General features: G+C 37.8%; 1 protein-coding gene and 1 long non-coding RNA gene across 2 annotated transcripts in view; one reads left to right on the top strand and one right to left on the bottom strand.

Annotated features, from left to right (window-relative positions):
• The window catches only part of LOC106868970 (phosphoenolpyruvate carboxykinase, cytosolic [GTP]), a 56670-nt gene extending 41328 nt beyond the window's left edge, over nucleotides 1-15342 (bottom strand). Inside the window, exon 1 of the mRNA XM_052974159.2 lies at nucleotides 15289-15342. Within this exon, the coding sequence (XP_052830119.1) occupies nucleotides 15289-15317 (29 nt within the window). The 5' untranslated portion in view covers nucleotides 15318-15342. The remainder of the gene's footprint in view (nucleotides 1-15288) is intronic.
• Nucleotides 15343-15631: 289 nt separating this feature from the next.
• Nucleotides 15632-20847, top strand: LOC128249720 (uncharacterized). Its single transcript, XR_008265830.2, has 2 exons — nucleotides 15632-15929; nucleotides 16041-20847. It is a non-coding gene; the product is annotated as an uncharacterized LOC128249720 (long non-coding RNA).
• Nucleotides 20848-21149: the final 302 nt, after the last annotated feature.

Here is a 21149-nt window from a genome sequence, read left to right on the forward strand (position 1 = left end):
AGGTGCCACACAACAGGACTGAAACCAGAACCATGTGGTTGGGAAGCAAGCTTCTTACCACACCCACACACACACACACACTCATATATATATATATATATATATATATGAGAGAGAGAGAGAGAGAGAGAGAGAGAGAGAGAGAGAGAGAGAGAGAGAGAGAGAGAGAGAGAGAGAGAGAGAGAGAGAGAGAGTATATAAAATTGCCCGACAAAAATAAGAATTCCATATAATATATATACATCCAATGTGAAGGATTTACTCTTTTACTCTTTTACTTGTTTCAGTCATTTGACTGTGGCCATAGGAAGGGTATCTGGCTGTATAATACTGTCTCAAGAAACTTGTACAAGTCATGTTAACGTAAATAGGTAGATGTAAACTTATGATAATAACGACAGTGTATTTTAAGGTGGTAAGCTGGCAGAGTTGTTAGCACATCGAGCAAAATGCTCAGCACAGTTTCGTCTGTCTTTACGTTCTGAGTTCAAATTCTGCCAAGGTTGACTTTGCCTTTCATCCCTTTTGGTGGGGGTCAACAAAATAAGTACTAGTTGAGTACTAAGGTCGATGTAATCAACTTACCCCTCCCCTGAAATTCTAGGTCTTGTACCAAAATTTGAAACCAATAATGATAGAGTATTTAGGCCTACATTTTGCAATCTCCCTTTCTCTCTCTTTCCACATAGAAACACACACACAAAAACATGGCAGGTTTCTGTACGGTTTCCATCAACTGAATTCTGCTCATAAGGCAGCTGTCCACGATAGCAAGCTATGAGACTTTCTCTGAAATCATGTGCTTACAAAAGTAACTTCTTAATCACATAGGCATGCGTGCGCACGCACACACACACACACACAAACCACACACTTTTCTCTGTCACATTTTCCTTTCTCATGTATATACGACGTACATGGTCTAACAAACACACACACACAAACATGTCCCCTTCTCTCCCTCACCCTCTTTCTCTTTATGTATATATGACACATATAGTTAAAAGCTTGAAAATTTATGTACGTGTACATCACACACACACAGAGCAATAACCATGCTGTAAAAATGAGAAAAAAAGAAAAACGCTAGTTCTATGGGATAGAAATATGTACACTGATGTAATATACGGAAGAAAAATGTAAACATGAATTTCAGGACAGTGACCTCATTGTATAAATGGGTACAGTATATATGTATATATATATATATATATATATATATATATATATATATCATCATCATCATCATCGTTTAACGTCCGCTTTCCATGCTAGCATGGGTTGGACGATTTGACTGAGGACTGGTGAAACCGGATGGCAACACCAGGCTCCAGTCTGATTTGGCAGAGTTTCTACAGCTGGATGCCCTATATATATATATATATATATATATATGTATATATGTATATATATATATATATATATATATATATATATATATATATATATATATAAAGTATCACTTACATAAATATACATACATGTAGTGTGTGTGTGAGTAGAAGTAAGAAAGTCATTCTTTTGAAAGCATTGGGATAAAATTATAATGAAGCATTATAATGATGATAATAACTATTACCACAGATCTTTAAATTATTGGTCAGATATAATTTTGGTTAAAAATTTTGGCACAAGGCCAGCAATTTTGGGGGTGAGAGCAACTCTTTTACATTGACTGCAGTGTTCAACTGGAATTTATTTTATCAACCCTGAAAGGATGAAAGGCAAGGTCGACCTCAATGCAATTTGAACTCAGAATGTAAAGTCGGAAGAAATACTGCTAAGTATTTTTCCCAGCATGGTGAGGATTCTGCCAGCTCACAACCTTGGTCAGATATAATATTATCAACAGAAACAAGAGGAATCCATGAAAGGCGTAGCTGTGTGGTAAGAAGCTTGCTTCCCAACTACATTCTTCTAGGTTCAGTTTGGGCAAGTGTCTTCTATTATAGCCTTGGACCGACCAAAGCCTTATGAGTGGATTTGGTAGAGGGAAACTGAAAGAAGCCTGTCATATACATCATCATCATCATCGTTTAATGTCTGCTTTCCATGCTAGCATGGGTTGGACGATTTGACTGAAGACTGGTGAACTGGATGGCCACACCAGGTTCCAATCTGATTTGGCAGAGTTTCTACAGCTGGATGCCCTTCCTAATGCCGACCACTCCGAGAGTGTAGTGGGTGTTTTTATGTGCCACCGGCACGAGGGCCAGTCACGCAGTACTGGCAGCGTTTTGCGTTTTTCACGTGCCACCTGCACAGGAGCCAGTCCAGCAGCAATGGTAACAACCTCGCTCGAATCATTTTCTAATGTGCCACCAGCACAAGTACCAGTAAGGCGACGCAGGTAACGATCATGTTCAAATGATACTATTTACATGCCACTAGCATGGAAGCCAGACAGCTGCTCTGGCAATGATCATGCTCGGACGGTGCTGTTAGTGCTCCACTGGCACAGGTGCTGGTCATCGAATATGGTTCAATTACGATTTTGATTTCACTTGCCCCAACAGGTCTTCACAAGCAGAATTTAGTGTTCAATGAAGGAGAGGTTGGCATGGGTGCCAGTCGTCGAATTTGGTTCAATTTCGATTTCAATTCACTTGCTGCAACAGGTCTTCGCAAGCAGAGTTTAGTGTCCAATGAAGTAATGATACGAATAAGTGAGCTGGCTACGCTCCTGGCAGAGGCCACAGGTTATGCTCTCACTTGGCTTGCTGGGTCTTCTCACGTATTGCATAATTCCAAAGGTCCTGGTCACTAGTCATTGCCTCAGTGAGGCCTAAAGTTCGAAGGTCGTGCTTCACCACCTCATCCAAAGTCTTCCTGAGTCTACCTCTTCCACAGGTTCCCTCAGCTGCTAGGATGTGGCACTTTTTCACACAGCTATCCTCATCCATTCTTGCCACATGACCATACTAGCGCAATCGTCTCTCTTGCACACTACAACTGATGCTTCTTAGGTCTAACTTCTCTCTCAAGGTACTTACACTCTGTCGAGTATGCACACTGATATTACACATCTATCGGAGCATACTGGCTTCATTCCTTGCAAGCTTATGCATGTCCTCAGCAGTCACAGCCCATGTTTCACTGCCATGTAGCATGGCGGTTCATACACATGCATGATACAGTGTGCCTTTTACTCTAAGTGAGAGGCCCTTAGTCACCAGCAGAAGTAAGAGCTCTCTGAACTTTGCCCAGATTATTCTTATTCTAGCAGAGTGTCTTTGTGCCTGTGTTTGTCCCACACCATCACTTGACAACTGGTGTTGGTGTGCTTACATCCCTGTAAATTAGCGGCTTAGCGAAAGAGACTGAGAAAATAAGTACTAGGCTTTAAAAAGAAAAGTTCTGGAGTCGATTTGTCCAACTAAAACTCTTCAAGACGATGCTCCAACATGGTGGCAGTCAATGAGTGAAAGAAATAAAAGATTAAAGGTATATATATGTGTGTATATATATGTATGTATGGTTGTGTGTGTGTGTGTGTGTGTGTGTGCATGCATGCGTGTATATATATATATATATATATATATCATTATCATCATTTAATGTCCACTTTCTATGTTCTGACTGGCTTTGGAGTACCTAATTTGAGGAATTCTTTCTACCATCGGATTACATTACCTTATTCATTCAGAATTTGCCATTTCTGTACCTTGATTATATACATATATATGAATGTAGCTATGTATGCATGTATGTATATATGCATACACACAAACAACTATGGGCATATGCATATGACCATCATCGTTGTTTTTAACATCCACTTTTCCATGTTTAGGTGAGGTGGATTTTCTATGGCTGAATGCTGTTCCTGTTACCAGCAGCCCTCATCTGTTTCCAAGTAAAATAATATTTCTTCATAACCACGGAAATCATAGAAGATTTGGCATGAAGGACACTGCATGCATTTACAACTATCCTGCAATGTCAAGACAAAATGACAGTCACACACACACACACACACACACACAAAGTGCTGGTGCCACATAAAAGTACTCATGCTGGTGCCATGTTAAAGGTATTCAGCATGCGTTGTAAACTGGTTGGTGTCAAGAAGGGCATCCAGCTGTAGAAACCAAGCCAAATCAGACTGAAACTTGGTGCAGCTCATCGGCTTGCCTGCTCTAATCAAACCATCCAACCCATACCAGCATGGAAAAATGGATGTTAAGAGATGATGATGGTTCTTTTAGTTTCTGTCTATCACATCCACTTTGGTTGGCCCAGGTTATAGGAAAAAATGCTCAGAGCCACACAGGGAGATTTAACCCAGAATCATGTGGTTTGGAAGTAAACTTCTTACCACACACATACATACACACACAAATAAATGCATATACATATATATATTAATTAATTAATGACATTGGAATAGGAGTAACATAACTTTACAGTTATTTCTAGTATAAGAAGCAAAGTATTCAGAATTAAGTACTATGAGTGCACTTTTTATAGCAGAAACATCTGTAGGCTAATGAAGTTGACATGACTCTTATTCCCTTATCATTCATTAACTAATATGCTATGTATAATGAGCTCTAGCAACTGGTTATTGATATTACTAAGCCCTAAGTGAAATTATCATTCATATATGTATACACACACACACATATTTATATATATCTTTATCTTTTATCATTTACTTGTTTCAGTCATTAGAATTTTTAATCAAATGAATTCACTCCAGTACTTGTTTTTATTCCAAGCCAAGTACTTATTCTATCGGTCTCTTTTGTCAAATTAAGTTATGGGGACATAAACACACCAACACTGGTTTTCAAGCGGTGGCTGGAGACAAATACAGACACACGAACTTCTTTTGGTTTCCATCTTTCAAATCCAGTCACAAGGCCTTGGCCAGCCCAAGGCGATAGTACAAAACATTTGTCTAAAGTGCTGCACAGTTGGACTGAACTCAGAACTTTGTGGTTGGGAAGCAAGCTTCTTACCACACAGCTGCGCCCCTTAACTCTTTAGCACTTAAACCGACCATATCTGGCCTAAATGTTCAAACCAGCCATATTGGGTCTCTCACACCTACCTTACAATGTCTTTCTAATAATAAGCAATCACATCATAAAAATCTCAAAGCTACAAGATAATGCATGATTAATTCAAATCAATGTGAATAAATAAGCATTACATTTGACAGAGTAATTTGAATGCTAAAAAGTTAAAAGGAGCTATTTATAAAACTGGTAAAAAACAGACAATTTGTGAGAAAAAAAATGGCAAAGGCCATATGATAACAGAGAACAGATTAGCATTTCCACAAATATGATTGGTTGGTGTATATTTTTGAGAGTTTTATTCCAAATTTTCTCATCAGAGAAAGAACTTGTTTTCAACCAGAAACAAACCTCTTTCATTAGAATTTAGACAGCATTAACTAGGTAGCTATTGCATGTCAATTTATGCCTATACATCTGAATGTATGCATATTTGTATGTATGTGATTGCATGTATGCGTATGTGTATGAATGCATGTATCTTTATGCTTGTATGTCTATGTATATGTATGGGTGTATATGTATATGTGTGTATGTATGTATATATATGTGCATGTATGTATATGTGTGCATGTATATATGTATGTGCATGGATGTTTGTATGTATCCACACAATATATGTATGCTGTGTGTGAGAATCTATCTATTTTCATTTATGTATGTGTATGCATGTGTGAATGTATGTGAATGTATTCATATCTTCAACACATTATAGACAGGTTTAAACTTCAAAAATATTTTACGTAGTTTTACAATTCCATTAAAAGCTTCTAATTATAATTTCCTAATTAACCATGAGATTTTGTGTTGAACTCTAAACTATTTTCTTTGTTATCAAATGATTCTATTCAAGGATTCTAGCTCAAAAGGCACCTCCAGTGAGTTGGTCACAAACACTGTCATTTATGGGGTTAACTTACCTACAAAGCAGTCATAAAAGATATATGCACAGGCTGATGTAAACATGGTGGCATAGCTACAGTGTGTGGTGTCACTAGGGACAGCCCTTGAGTTAGTACACACTTCCAGGGCCCCAAGCCTATACAGACTTATACAGTAGATCCCAAAAATGCCTCCTCTACAGATGGGTCACCTCCACCCCCACCAGCTTTGCTACTGTGCAAATCAGTGGTTCCTAACTGGAGTTCACACGACCCCTTAGGGTCCACATAATATTTTGGGGGGTTCACACAAGCAAAATAGTAAATTGGGTCCACAATAGTATCTAATGAATCCATGAAAAGATGTTGCTTTAGATATATTTATTGCAAAAAACAACTAGGTTTCTTTCTCTGATGTTTTACACAATGAACTGGGTGAAAAAGAAGACAGAAATCATGAAAGAAGTAACTATAAAACTAGATTCTTAAACATCAAATGGCTATGGGGGTCCACCACAATAGAAGAGTAAGAAGAGTACTCAGAGAGCACAAACCTCTGCCAAGGCAACACTAACATCCTCTCAACGATTAGCCAGAGATGATTTTTAAAATGAGAATATCTGAAATAAACTCAACTGCTCTCACAAACGAGAATCCTAAAAATGAACCTGACTGCTCTCAAAAATTAAGTGAAAAAACAGGAAAAATAATCCAGAATCCTTGTCCAGCACTGGATTGATCCCAAAATCTAATCAGTTCATGCCAGTCACGCGGCCAAACATCCCTGAAAGTTTCATCCAAATCCACCCAACGCTTCTTGAGATATCTTGTCCACGGACAAACAAACAAGCATGACAGAAAACACCTCTGCTTTCACTAAGGTGGAGGTAATAAAAGAGGTTCAGAGATAAAAAATGGCTGAGAGCCATTGGTGTAAATGATGAGGTAACCAGTTGAAACCTGGAGTAATATTATTAAGTTGGATCTTGAATCAATACCTGGTTCTCACATATATAATGACTGCCAGTGGAATCACGTCTTGCCAACCATCTCTATATCAGATGTCTATGATCACTAGCCATGGTCAGTTTCTGTTCATAATATGGTGGACTTTCTGGATGCAGTTGTCCAAACTCATCCAAGATAAATGCTGACACAAGAACAAGTACAGTAATTAGCTGGAATATAATTAAATAGAACCCACTGAGCCTCATTTTACTCTAGCTTGCTTGACTGACATAAAACAAGTTTCACCTCCCACCTTCAGCTCCACTCACCAGCCTTGCTTCATGATGAAGTGTTCAGTTATAAAAATATTTGTTCCAACAATGAATAAATAAGTAATGTGACTGTAAATATACTGAACAGTTTTTGTATAATTTTAGATATTAAAAAATACTACATATTCTATTCTTTCTGCAGATGACCCACTTAGTGTCACTTCTAATCATGCTCACACTTGTACAATGATGATGGTGACATCAGTCATCACTTTTACTTAATATTCCACACACAGGTAGCAGTCATAAAAACAGAAGAGATAACCTTTTGCACACTACCTAAACACCTCACGGGGGGGGGGGGGGAAGTTCAACTACTTGTATGATCAGAGACCTTGTAAACCTTGTCTAATGGGGACATGACAACTTTGTTCTTTCAATAACACCAACACACATGTAACACTTGTCTTTAATGATCAACACACAACTAAAACTTTTACAGTCAACACATGCTAAATACACACCATCAGTGTCATTGTCACATTCATCATTTACCATCTGTCTTCCATATTGGCAATGGGTTGGATGATTTGACAGGATTCAATAGGCTGCAGGGCTTTGTTGAGCCTCATTGTCTGTTTTGGAATGGTTTCTACAATTGGATGCTTTTCCTAATGCCAGCTACTTTGCAGAGTCTACTGGCTGCTTTTCTTATGATACTGGCACTAGTATAGTTGACAAGTAACTGGCAAGAGAAAGAGAAGAGAAAATCCTCATGACTAAGTGGTGGTGGTGGTGCAGGTTGTAATGAAGGGGGAGAGTTGGCTTCATGCCAGGTGGTGAAAGGCTAAAACATGATAGAGGGACAAGCACTGGTATCTTACTCCAGATACATGGTTACCCCACTTTATATAAGAGTGACAGAGAGTAATTGGAGCGATAAAGATGGTGATGATAAGGTGCCAGAATGAACTTGAGGGACAAGAAATGAGTATAAGGAAGAATACAGACAGTGGATCAAGGGAGGAGGGAGAGGGTGGGTAATTTCACAAGAGTCACTGAATTTTCATAAAGTTTCAATATGTAGAACATTGCCAAAAATGTATCACAAAAGTTAGACTATCTTTAACTCTTTGAATAACAACTCCACCTATAACCATCCCTACTAAAGCCTTCGTATTGACTGACATCTCATAACATGAATGATGTCTAGAGATTTCAGTTAGTCAACACCAACATAATGTACCAATATATAAAGTTAGGAAGGTGACAAGCTGGCAGAATCATTACTGTGACAGGCAACATGCTTAGCAGCATTTTGTCCATCTTTGAGTTCTGAGTTCAAATCTCACCATTTGCCTTTTATGCTTTCAGTTGAGTACTGGATGGGGGTGGGGGTCAATGTAATTGACTTACCTCCTCCCCCCAAATTGCTGGCCTCGTGCCAAAATTTGAAACTAATGTATAAAATTAGGTATTTAAAAATCTCCTCGAAAGCCATGGTTATTTTGAATGCTCTTTGAACAACAGGTAGTCTACTCTTTAGAAATATAATCACAAAAGAGCTAATTAAAGTTCAGAAAATACCTCAGCCCTGATTGTTAACCTACTACAAAGTTCAAGTGTGTCCCACATGAGTACTGCTAACATATCTAAGACAATATTGCTGCTGTATTAACCAAAATTCCTTGATCATATATAAAAAAAAATATTCACTGAAACCAATGGCTCATAAACGTGCTGTATATTCTCTCTTTCTCTCCTCTACCTTTACTACGATGATCTCTACTTCTCCATACTAGTAACTACATACTCCTTTTCATTCGAAATGACATGCATTTTGCTCTCTAATAATCTTCTAGATCTTGCAGTAAACAGTTTGTGCAGGTTTTGCCTCTCACTCAAGAACTGAAGCTTATTCCCCGTCCTTATTTCTCTTACTGAACATCACCTTCCTCAATTATATTTGGTGAAAAGTCAGAAAGACTGAACTCCACCACTTCCTCCTCCTGTAGCTTATTTAGAAACAAAAGTGACAGGGAAAGAACCAAAAGAATAAAGAAAATTATGTTTAGTCATGTGTCTAGAACAATAGATAAAACAAACTTGTTCACTGTCATATATAGGTACAAGATCAATGTTGTTCTGCCCCAGAACACTGCCTACCTAACTGTCAGGAATAAGTAGTAGATCGATGTAATTCGATCTTTGACAACAGTCCACCAATCAGAAAACTCAACAGTCATAATAGATAACAGATTAGTGTGGTACAATCTCAAGCCAAAGTCTACCAACCAATCCACCTCAGTAACAGGTATCAGGTACCACACGTGAACTTCTATTTCCACTGAAGCTCTGAATATGAACTCCACACTTCAACGGTCAATGATGACTATGGCTATGGCATCCGCACTATCAGATCACTTTTTGACAGGGTCAGTATTTGTGAGGGATGTGGTGAACTCAATGGTCACAGGTGGCTCAACCCACTCTGGGTGAATGTACCATAGGTACAAGATCAATGTGATTCCTCCTCAGACCATAGTTTACTAGTCATATAACTCAGCTGTCAGTAATCAGTACGAGAATTAGCAGAACACTGCAAAAACTACCTTCAAACATTTGTTTTGACTCTTTATGTTCTGAGTTCAAATCCTGCTGAGACCAACTTTGTCTTTTCATCCTTTCAGGGACTAATAAAATAAAGAACCAGTCAAATACTGGGATCAGTGGTATTGACTACTCTCTTCCCCTAAAATTACTGGCCTTGTATATATATGTTAGAAAGAATTTTGCTATAGTTAGCAGAAAATTCACTGCAGCAAAGGAGTTGTACAATGTCAGACAGAATGGTTTGCAATAGTAAGCTCCATTATGGAGGTGAGCTGGCAGGATCATTAGCATGTTGGGCAAAATGCTTAGCAGCATTTCATCCATCTTTGTGTTCTCAGTACAAATTCTGCCAAGGTTGACTTTGCCTTTTATCCTTTCAGGGTTGATAAAGTAAGTATCAGTTGAGAACTAGGGTTGATGTAATCAACTTACTTCTCTAAAGTTGCTGGCCTTGTGCTAAAATTTGAAACCAATATTAAGTCCCATTGTATTTACGTGAAAGTTACTCCAGACAGAACAAGTTGGTCTAGAATATCTATTTTGGTCTTGAAATGGGCTAAATCCAACATGCTAAAGCCTTACCCTACTCCCCACATCACCTGGAGATTTTTGACCTAAGAAACTTAAAGAATCAATACAATAGTTTGCATACATGTTGTTTGAATAGCTCTCATTCTTTAAACACACCCAACTACAGTTATTGCTACTACTATTATTTGTAATAATAGTAGTCAACTATAACTTATAGTAATAGCAGTCAAAAGGAAGTTTATTGTGTGGTCATTTACTCATACAAGACACACCTTGGTCTTAAAAAATGTAATCTAGGTACACCATTATCATTTCAGATCCGGGTTTTCTAAAGCAATGCTTTACACCTGCTGCCAACCCTTTTAGAATAGGGACATAGTGTACCTATTCTTAAACTATAAACCCTGAGCAAGGAGAGAAAACTTTATGCGAAGAGAACGCAGAGTAGAATTCTTTCAGTTTCTGTCAATTAAACTCACTAATGGTACTGGTTAGTTCAGAGTCATCGCAGAAGACATTTGCCCAAGCTGCCACATAATGAGACTGAGTCTGAAACCTTATGGTTGAGAAGTTAATTTTATACACGTACAGCCATATCTGTACCTAGTGAGGGATTTAACTCCAGATTAAATCTTATCGTGTGGACCCATAACCAGAGGTATTCCAGTTGCAACAATTGCTTGGTTTTAGGGATAACTAGGACTATATTGTTGTTTAACTCCAGGAAACGTAATTTCTAGCTGGCTATACGACATAATATCTGTGTCCTTATATTTTTAAACAGGGAGTTCAGCACTCCCATCCAGTGCAAAACAACATCTATGGACTGGTTTCTGGAGCCACATTATGTTAGCAAATAGCTTTTACTTTAAGGAACTGTTACTGAATAGCTCTCTTTGAGAGATTTAGAAATAATAATATTTCTATTTTATTAGGACTATATTATTTTGCATCAATTCCTATTAAGACAGGGAGGTGTGATGTAAGAGGCAAGTGATTGTTATTCTAGCATGAGTAGTGGCTATGTAATGGCTCTATAAGACAATAATTACTGATAGAATAAAAAAAATAATTCATTTATCTGTGTATATATACACACCTGTGTGTACATACACGTTTTTATACATTAAGAGTACATACCTACTAACACACGCACACATGTGTTGCGTGTGTATGTATAATTATATATATAAGGATTCCATGAATCAATTCTGGCTGACAAGTCTGTCAATAAATCTGGGACGTTATATAAACAGTCTGTATAACACAGGAGGAGGGGACTGTTATTCAAGTTGGTTATTTGTAACTATGGCAACTCATCTCTAATGCTATCAACAAAATTATCACTATCACTTTCTTCATCATCATCATCTTCTGTCTGATTTTCCATATTTGGAAGCATCTTCTCCAGCATCTCACCATTAGTTGTGGTCTTTTGTCATCTTTGCCAGGTTTAACCTTCACCATTTCTCATGTCTTTCTCTTCTATAGAATACAGTCATTGGCATCACTTGATACTTATTTACCCAACTCATAACCTTCACAAGCATCATATGCCTGCTCATTCTTTTTCCTCACATACTACATCTGATCCCTCTTAGAGCCATTTTTTCTCTCTGAAAACATTTGCATTCCATTATCCATGTACAATTACATATATAGTAGAGAAGGCTCATGTCATTTCATTCCCAGCCTTCACATATCTATCCCCTGCATTCAAGGCTCATGTTTCACTTCCATGGAACACTGAACTTTGTACATAAACATCAATACAACCTGTACTTCTACAGAGAGAGAGAGAGAGAGAGAGAGAATTTTTTTGTTATCTGTAGAAGTAACAACTCCCTAAACTTGTTTCCACTGTTCTTACACTTGCTACCATTCTTTAAGAGGACCTTCTCCACAGCCAACTTGAATTGATTCAAGTAATGGAAGCCATCATATCAACTTCTCTGATTTCAGGCTGCTGGGTTTCACCAAAGAGATGACTAAAGGACCACAATAAGTGGTGAGATCGTAATATTTTTTTATGACTAAGAGGAAAAAGGACAGCAGTGTCTGATGATTTACTGGTTTTCAAAGACTAATGAGGAGAAGTTATATTCTTGGCCTATATGTTTCTAACAAAATGGATTCTTCTTACCACAACTGAGGGCCAGGGGGTACTGTTAAACAAGGTTAAAGATTAAATCTATACTCAAAGACAGGCTACGCTAGAAGACATTTACCCATGTTTCATAACCAGTCATGAAACCATTTTCTCACCTAAACTGTCACGCTTATACTCATTTGCAGTGGTCAGTTAAAAATAAGGTAAGGCATGACAATCAGGTGCTAATATATGGAGTGTGATGTACACATTTTTCACCTCTACTTGACTTCAGCCCCTTTCTGGATGGGACTGGTCATAATATTGTCTCAGCTTCTATACACTGGAGGGCCGAATTGAATGTGATCCCAAGTAACTTAACTGGACCATCAGTCCAGCACTCCACAATGCTGGTTAACCTGAACGTCTCTTTCCAGGAGCAAGCTGTAAGGTTAACAACTTCAATTAAATTTTGTTCCCATTATGTCCTTATCTTTCTTTAGAATAGTGCTTTCACGACGTCCAACTTCCTTGAGATGTTGTCCACATATACCAATATGGATTTTTTCAATTTCCAGTTTCCAAAACAGTAATTCAAGAATTAGTAGACACAGACGACTTGAGAAAAAAACACTCTTGACAAACCAAACGTGATTACAAATGGTTATGATAGGCGACTATGTAGCGAGATTACCAAGTAGATGATATTGTATATTTAAGTTGTTCAGCTTCTGAAAATGGGAACTGGTCACACTGAAAAAAGCCAGGGTGGGCATAGCGATGGCGGCATTATACTGTTATATACAGACAGTGTGATGAGAATTATCTCCATTCTTTCTTAAATAAAACTTATCACAAAAATTCATCCAAATTATTTGAGACCCCTGTACCTTTTAACACACACACACATACACATTTCATGTTTCACCAATATCACTTGCCGGGGGAAAGCATGTGGTGATCTCATCTAATTTTTTTTTAATATTGATGCAAATTTTTAATTGGGTAGTATTAGAATAAATAAGAAAAAGGTACTACTAAAGCAGCGTGGACCCGAACGCGCAGTCGCGCGTCTGCGCTAGCTAGTCGTGAGTGGTCGATCCTAACCCTAACCCTAACCCTAAACATGTATTCATTTGCACACGCGGGTTAGGGATAGGGTTAGGATCGACCACTCAAGACTAGCTAGCGCGGACGCGCGACTGTGCGTTCGGGTCAGCGCTGCTTTAGTAGTACCTAAGAAAAAAATTAAAATGCAGTTTAAATAATGAAATGGTGGAGATGGAGTATATGTAATCTGGGTATACCCACCCTTTTAAATTTTGTTTTTTTTACGGAATCCTATGTTTCAGACCATGGAGAATCCGATTCTGGAAAAAAAAATTCAAAATTTCGATTCCCCCCCCCCCGGTTTTTATATAGATCCACAGGGTAAACCTAACCCTAACTCAAACCCTAACCCTAACACTAGTTTTGTGAGATTTGGCTGTTATTTCTAGCATGTAAATAGCCTGCTTGGTGGGGGGGGGGGATTGAAATTTTTCAAAAAATTTTTTTTCAGAATCGGAATCTCCATAGCCTAAAACGTGGGATTCCGTAAACAAAAATTAATAAATAAGGGGGTGAAAGGTTCAGATTACATATAGTCCATCTCTACCAATGAAATAAACCAAAATTAACAAATTACTTGAGACCGCGAAGTCAGCAATAGGGATGAAACAAAAAACTCAACAGCTGAGCGTATAAGAGATCGATACATAAAATATTAATTATTCGCCAAACAACACTGTTGTTCAAACTTGTTTACGTGGTGTGTGTGTGTGTGTATTTATATGTAAGATGAATGTATTTGTGTCTTTTCTACCTGTTAAAGGTGGTGGCAGAAGTGGTAGCATTTAGATCCTTTTTCAGATCAATCCTGGTCGAAGAAACGTATGATCAAAAGCCCTCCAGTCGTAACCACCTTATCAAAAATCTTAATTTTTATTTTTGAGAGAGTGCACCGAGAACAAAATTATTTAAAATTATCAAACGTGCCTATCATTTTAAGGCGGCTGGGTACGATTGGAGGGAGATTTTGCTGCTTTTTCAAGCAGATTGAATGACCACGTAAACACTGATTGTCTCTTTAAGTGTGTTTGAATAATCAGTTAACATCGAGAATTATCTAAAGAATCCGGAAATCTTTATATATTCTATATTTCAGACTTGTTGGGTATTGGAAAAGTGTAAAAAAGCTTTATTCCCCACCGCACACTTTTTTCATCATCAATTACACTCTACCTATCTTAGCCTTTCACACATGTGGGTGCGAGCACACGTGTAAATGTACGTTATATATATATATATATATATATATATATATGGCAAAGTTTCGATATTATATATATATATAAATATATAGATGCAATTCGCACACGATATATTTCGTCTAATATAAGCGAAAATCTTAATATAATGATAGATCAATACAGATAGACAGATCCACGTAAATGCATGTTCGTATGTATATATATATATATATATATATATATATATATATATATATATATATATATATTGTAAAACCATTCTCACTAACATTAAAGCATTCGCGATTTTAGTAATAAACAGAAGGGATATAATTTAAGCAGGGAAAAAAATTAAATGAATTTTAAAAGAAAGTAGGGTAGCCCAAGGAATAGATTAATGTCCCTGATTGAACAGACTCATGATTTAAAATATTCCAACTATGACCATTCCGTCTACTTTCTTCGGGCCTCTTATATCCCGGACTACATTATGCAATGAGTAGGTGGTGATTTGAGGGAGATTTGGTTGTTATTCCTAGCAATAGGTAGATTGATCAGATATCGGTTCCCTTGTTCATTCGTCAGGAAATAAATTGAAGAAATAAAGCGAATGATTACAAGATAATAATAAACACTTACTGTCCTCTTAAAAACGACGTCCATGCCATGCTGTGTGTGTATGTATGTATGTATGTGCCGGTAGCTGTATCTTTCTTATATATACATACACATGAGATGTATGTATATGTGTGTGACTCAGTATGTGTATATATAATGGAAATTTCTCCCTCTCGTTGTACGACACATGCATACGCACATACAAGCTGTTTATTTCTTTCTCTTTCTACCTCAATTCTTTGTCTTACTGCTCCTCTCTCACTCTGTCACTCTACCCTTTCATCTCTCTCTGTGAGTCTTACTTCCTCTATCTCTGTGACAGGGGGACAGTATTTCTTATTAACTCCTCTCTTTGTCGCCTTTTTCTCTCTCTGGGTACCTACCTGTCCTTCTCTACAACACTCTCACACTCTTCGGGAAACTACCTGCCACTCACACATATTCATATTCTCTCTCTATTTTCACAACTACCTGCTCTTCTGCACAATAGATACATATATACACACACTCTCTCCCCTCTCGCTGTAGCTATCTATCCTGTATATCACTCTATCCCTCATTTTATAGGGAACTTCCTTATGTCCTGTGCATCATTCTGTTCCCTTATTTGGTTACCTACATATCTTGAGTCCTCTTGTTCTCTGGATCGCTTACTATCACTCGTATGAATTGTTTTTACCTTCTTTTTTCTTTATAGTCATTTTGTTTCTTTTTTCTTCTGTTTGCACCTTCTCGCTATCTATCTATCTGTCTGTCTTTGTCTATCTTTCCAGCTGTCTGTCTGTGTAGAAGATCCAGTACCGGATCCTTTAAGTGATCGCGTAACCAGGAGGAAATCTCAGTTATAAAACAAGACACATTTGGTTTCTCTGCATGTAGGAAAAACATGGGATGGTCATGGTCGGAATGCCTCGAACAGTACTGATCTAGCCGACAACTTTGCGAACTCTTTGTACTTATTTGTCAACAGAGATAATCATGATTTATTCTTTCACATTCTCTCACTATCTTTCTTAACATTTCGTGATGGAAAAATATTAAGAGGTAACGTCAAACATGAAACACCGCTTTTGAAGTTCTCATAACTACTATCAACCTGTTTAGGTCTTTGCAAAAGCCTGCATTGTCGTGATTGATCTGGCACTAAACAACAGACTTTCGATGTTATTTAACCTTAGATCAGCTCTGGTCAAGCAGATCTATGAACAAAGGCATGCCAAACACAAGTCATTCCATATTTTTAAAGATCCCTTTATTCGAGGTAAATTTGGCTTGCTTTGTAACAGTTTCAGCGACCACGCAAAAGGCCCCGTAACCTCGGGTCAGTTTTAATTGAACAATTTACGATCAAGCGTGTTCGATCCGTGACCACCCGTTCTTTTTTGTGTATCATTTTTTTCGGTGGAATTCTGGTTTAAGCACCTTATATACCTCATAACTTTTTTGTTTTGGAATTTTCAGGTTTTTGCGAATTTGCGTTTTGCACACGCGAATTCATACGATTGATCGTCGATTATTCTTTTACTTGTTTCAGTCACTTGACTGCAGCCATACTAAGAGCGCCGCCTTTAAGGGTTTTAGTCGAAGAAGTCGACCCCAGGACTTATTCTTCGTAAGCCTAGTACTTATTCTATCGGTCTGTTTTCCCGAACCGCTAAGTTACGGTGACATAAACACTCTAGCGTCGGTTCTCAAGCGATGGCGGGGTGAGGGGACAAACAGACAGACACAGACACATACACACACACATATATTCAACGGGCTTCTTTCAGTTTCCTTCAATGAAATCCACTCACAAGGCTTTGGTCAGCCGGAGGCTATTGTAGAAGACTCTTGACCTAGGTGCCACCCAGAACCATGTGGTTGAGAAGCAAGCTTCTTACCACACAGCCACGCCTGCTTTTTGTGTGTGTGTAATTTAAGGGCGATTTAGCTGTTTTTAGCACATCCCACAACCACCTGAGGCTTTCCCGTTTCTTTGTCATTCTGATATATATTGATGTTTTTCCACATTTTTCTCCCCCATAAACACATTTAATTTTTCATTGTTAGGATTTAAGCAAAAAATTCGGACTGTTCGTATTTTAAACTTTCATTTAAAAAAAAAAATTTCGAAAAAGAATTTAGGAAAAGGGTGAGTAAAAATAATTTTAAAAAAATATATAATCGTATGAATTCCCGTGTGTAGAACCAGATTCGCAAAAATTTTCTAAAAATTACAAAAAATAAAGACGTAATGAAGGGTTATACTGGGTGCTTAAACCAGAACTCCGCTGAAATTACGACAGATCCGGACTTCCGCACCCGACCAGTATACCAACCTATGAGATGAATCATTTGATGATGAGCTAGCAAGGGTGGGATACTATGTGGTTAATCAACATGCTAGAAATAGTGGTCATGTTTCCCTCAAATCATAATATTACAATCTCCTGAGTAAGGTATGGCTTGGGGGAAAATAAAACAACCATTTGTCTTCTGGATACTATCTGAAAAAGAGAGGGATATACTGATTAACAGGGTAATGTAGTCTGTAATACACTCCCGTGAAAAATACAGGAGATGATAACTGCTGAAATATCGTTGATGAGAGGACAGGGTCTGACGTGGAGTTGAACAACAACAACTACTACTAGTCAACAAAAGAGTATCTGTAGTCACTCGACTTGCAAGAAATAGCAGCCAAATCTCTCAAATTACACCTTATTGCCCCCAAAAAAGAAGGAAACTGAATAATGTAGTATGAAAATATAAAAGATAGGATGGACACGGCTGGAACAACATTTGATTGTAGGTTTACTTGAACAGGGTTGATTTACTACCACTACTACTAATACTACTACCGCCACCACCATCACTACTACACCAGTTGCTACTACTACTACTGCCACCACTACCACCAACACCACTATTACTACAGCTAATATCACCACCATTACTACGATTGCTGCTGCTGCTACTACTACTATTACTACCACCACCACCACCACTTCCACTGGATAGGGGTGGTATGGAATGTGTAGAAAATAGATTTGGAGGTAGGTTTTAGTCCATTATATGTCACAAGCCAGCTCTGATCTCAGGTCAAACGGTCATCATCAACTGACAAATACGAAGGCTTCTACGTGGTTATTGAACTGGCAAAAAATAACAGCCAAATATCCTTAAAACCATGAAAAAGACATTGGATAATATAGTACTGGGTTCCTGCTCTAAGTGTGGGAAAAACAGAATTTTCATGGCTGGGCAATCTTTGATAATAAGTCTGCTTGTTCAGGGCTGACCTGGGGTTAAACAATGATAGCAACTACTATCAAATGAATTAACATGGTCGCCGTTATGAGGTCATTCAACCTGACAATGCAAGACTGAACATTTTTTTTCAGATGCAACAGAAGTTACTGTGCTTAGATGGGAAGTTTAGATGTATCCTCCATATTTGCCCAACCTTGCCTCTTTGAATTTCATTGAATGTAAAAATTCACCTTGAAGAGTTATTTTGCTAGTAAAGACAGGAAATTCTTTGAGCAGGGAATAATGTATCTGCCTACCAGATGGCAGAAAACACTGGGACATTGATTGAATAAATCACTCTGTTTTGTTTTTGCTTAGCAAAACCAAACAGATATTTTAGGTAATCCAATGTATGTGGTGTGTGTGTGTGTGTATGCATGAATGTATGTAATCTTGCAAGCCTTTGCACATAAATGTGCTGATATCTACATGCATTATGGAACAACAGGAAAGCTTTTCAACATCTGTCATTTCACTGTCGTAACAGAAACTTTCATGGCTCTCATTCGTGATCTTTAAACTAATGATTGCAATCTTGTAAGCCACTCTGAGGAAGACCTGCAGTTCCTGATGGATTGATTTTGAGCCATGTGTGATGAATTTGGACTTAGAACCAATTTTAAAAACACTGTAGTTGAACTTACAACCAGTCTTAAGAAGACTGTACAAAGTCGTGGATACATTTGTCTACCTTGGTAGCATGTTATCTAGATTTAATACATTTGATGAAGAAGTTAGTTATAGACTTTCTAAGGCCTGTGAAGCATTTAGAAAACTTGAATCAAAGCTCTGGTCACAATCAAACAGCAAAGAAGCAACAAAAGTTGTGGTCTTTCAAGCATGTCTTAACTGTGCTGGTGTATGGATGTAAGATCTAATCAACCTACTGCAGGCCTTTCAAAGACACACTTAAAAAGATCAGTACTAATACTAACACCTGGGAAGATCTTATATCAGATAGGGAGCTGTGGCTGATTGCTAAGGGTGTTAAAGTATTCAAGAACAACAGTATGGCATACACCCAATTGAAACGTCCTGGATATATAGAGGATGTGGATCCTCTCCCCGAGAAGGACATAAAAGAGTCTCTTTTCGTGTGACCAGTGCCCTCATCTCTGTTTCTCAAGCACAGTTCAACTCAGCCATGAGTGAGGTCACAGAGACACCCCTGTCTACCAATGTGATATCCAGCATGCTCTCTCATGCATTTTGTGTACTAGAATGCTTGTACTCACTCAGCATTTTAAGCATATATATATATATATATATATGTCTGTATGTATGTATACATGCTAATATTGGTTTCAGATTTTGGCACTGAGCCAGCAATTTTAGGGGAGGGATAAGTTAGTTATGTCCAGTATTCAGCTGGTACTCATTTTATCGACCCCAAAGGGATGAAAGGTAAAATTGACCTTAGTTGAATTTGAACTCAGAATGTGAAGATGCACAAAATGTATTTTGTCCAGTGTGCAAATGATTCTGCCACCTCACTGCTTTATATATACTAATATTGAACAGTGAGAAAGAGCACTCAACACCGGCTTGGTTTTTGAGCAGGTATATGATCAAAGATGTCTTTTACCCTATGGAGAAGTAACTCTAAACCATACAATCTAATATGTGTAGTGGACCTTGCATGCATGAAGTGGATTCGATCCACCATAGCCAAATTTAAATCAACACTGCAACAGAACTTTTCCCACAGTGGAACAATGGTTTTTCTCTGACAACAGTTTAATATTTTCCAGATGCCTTTAGCTAGGCCCGAAACAATGTCTTCACCATTTGACCCTTCCTAACCTCTCCTACATCACCAAAATCTAGAATAGAGATAACAAGACCACCAGCTAAATCTATTGTACTCAATAATATATCTATCCTTCTGGATTGTTATAAAAGCAAGGAAATCCCAAGCAAAATTTAGTTTAGTCACCAGTCGGTGACGACCCAACCAGTCCAGTCACACTGTGACGACTCAATGAGAACGAAGTCTGGCTGACCAGCTAGAACCTTGGCCAAAGGAAAAAAATGAAGTTTACTGCTAGCAACTGGGAGACAACGTCCCACACTCTATAACTCTTACTAGCCCATTTCTTTTCTCAGTAATATTACCATATCTCTCTGTCTATTTACTACTATAAGATCGTGTACACACATATACAGGCCGAAATTAACTTTCTTTACCTTGCATGCTTTACGAACTGTGTTATACTATTACACTAACCTACCTGTCGTGGTATGACATTAAAGTAACGGTAAATAAATATTTCTTTACAACTTTGATCACTCTTCATCGTTCATCTTATAACCGTTACAATTGGTAACCTCCGACTCCAACATTTACCGTTACATATGTTTTTTTATAAGATGTTAGGTTGTGATTTTGAGGAGATTTAGCAGCTGTTTCTGGCATACCATGTGACTACAGAGAAGTAACATATGAGTAAGACATTTTAGCATGTGAGTCTTCAAACATGTGATAGTGTCAAAATTCTTGAGATTTTTTTATTTGAAACTGTCATACTGGGATGCATTTGAAGATGAAAAAATGTAAACAGAATGAATAACACATACACACAGATGTA

Source organism: Octopus bimaculoides, chromosome 16 (assembly GCF_046866305.1).
Source record: "Octopus bimaculoides isolate indiv1 chromosome 16, ASM4686630v1, whole genome shotgun sequence".
Taxonomy (NCBI): domain Eukaryota; kingdom Metazoa; phylum Mollusca; class Cephalopoda; order Octopoda; family Octopodidae; genus Octopus; species Octopus bimaculoides.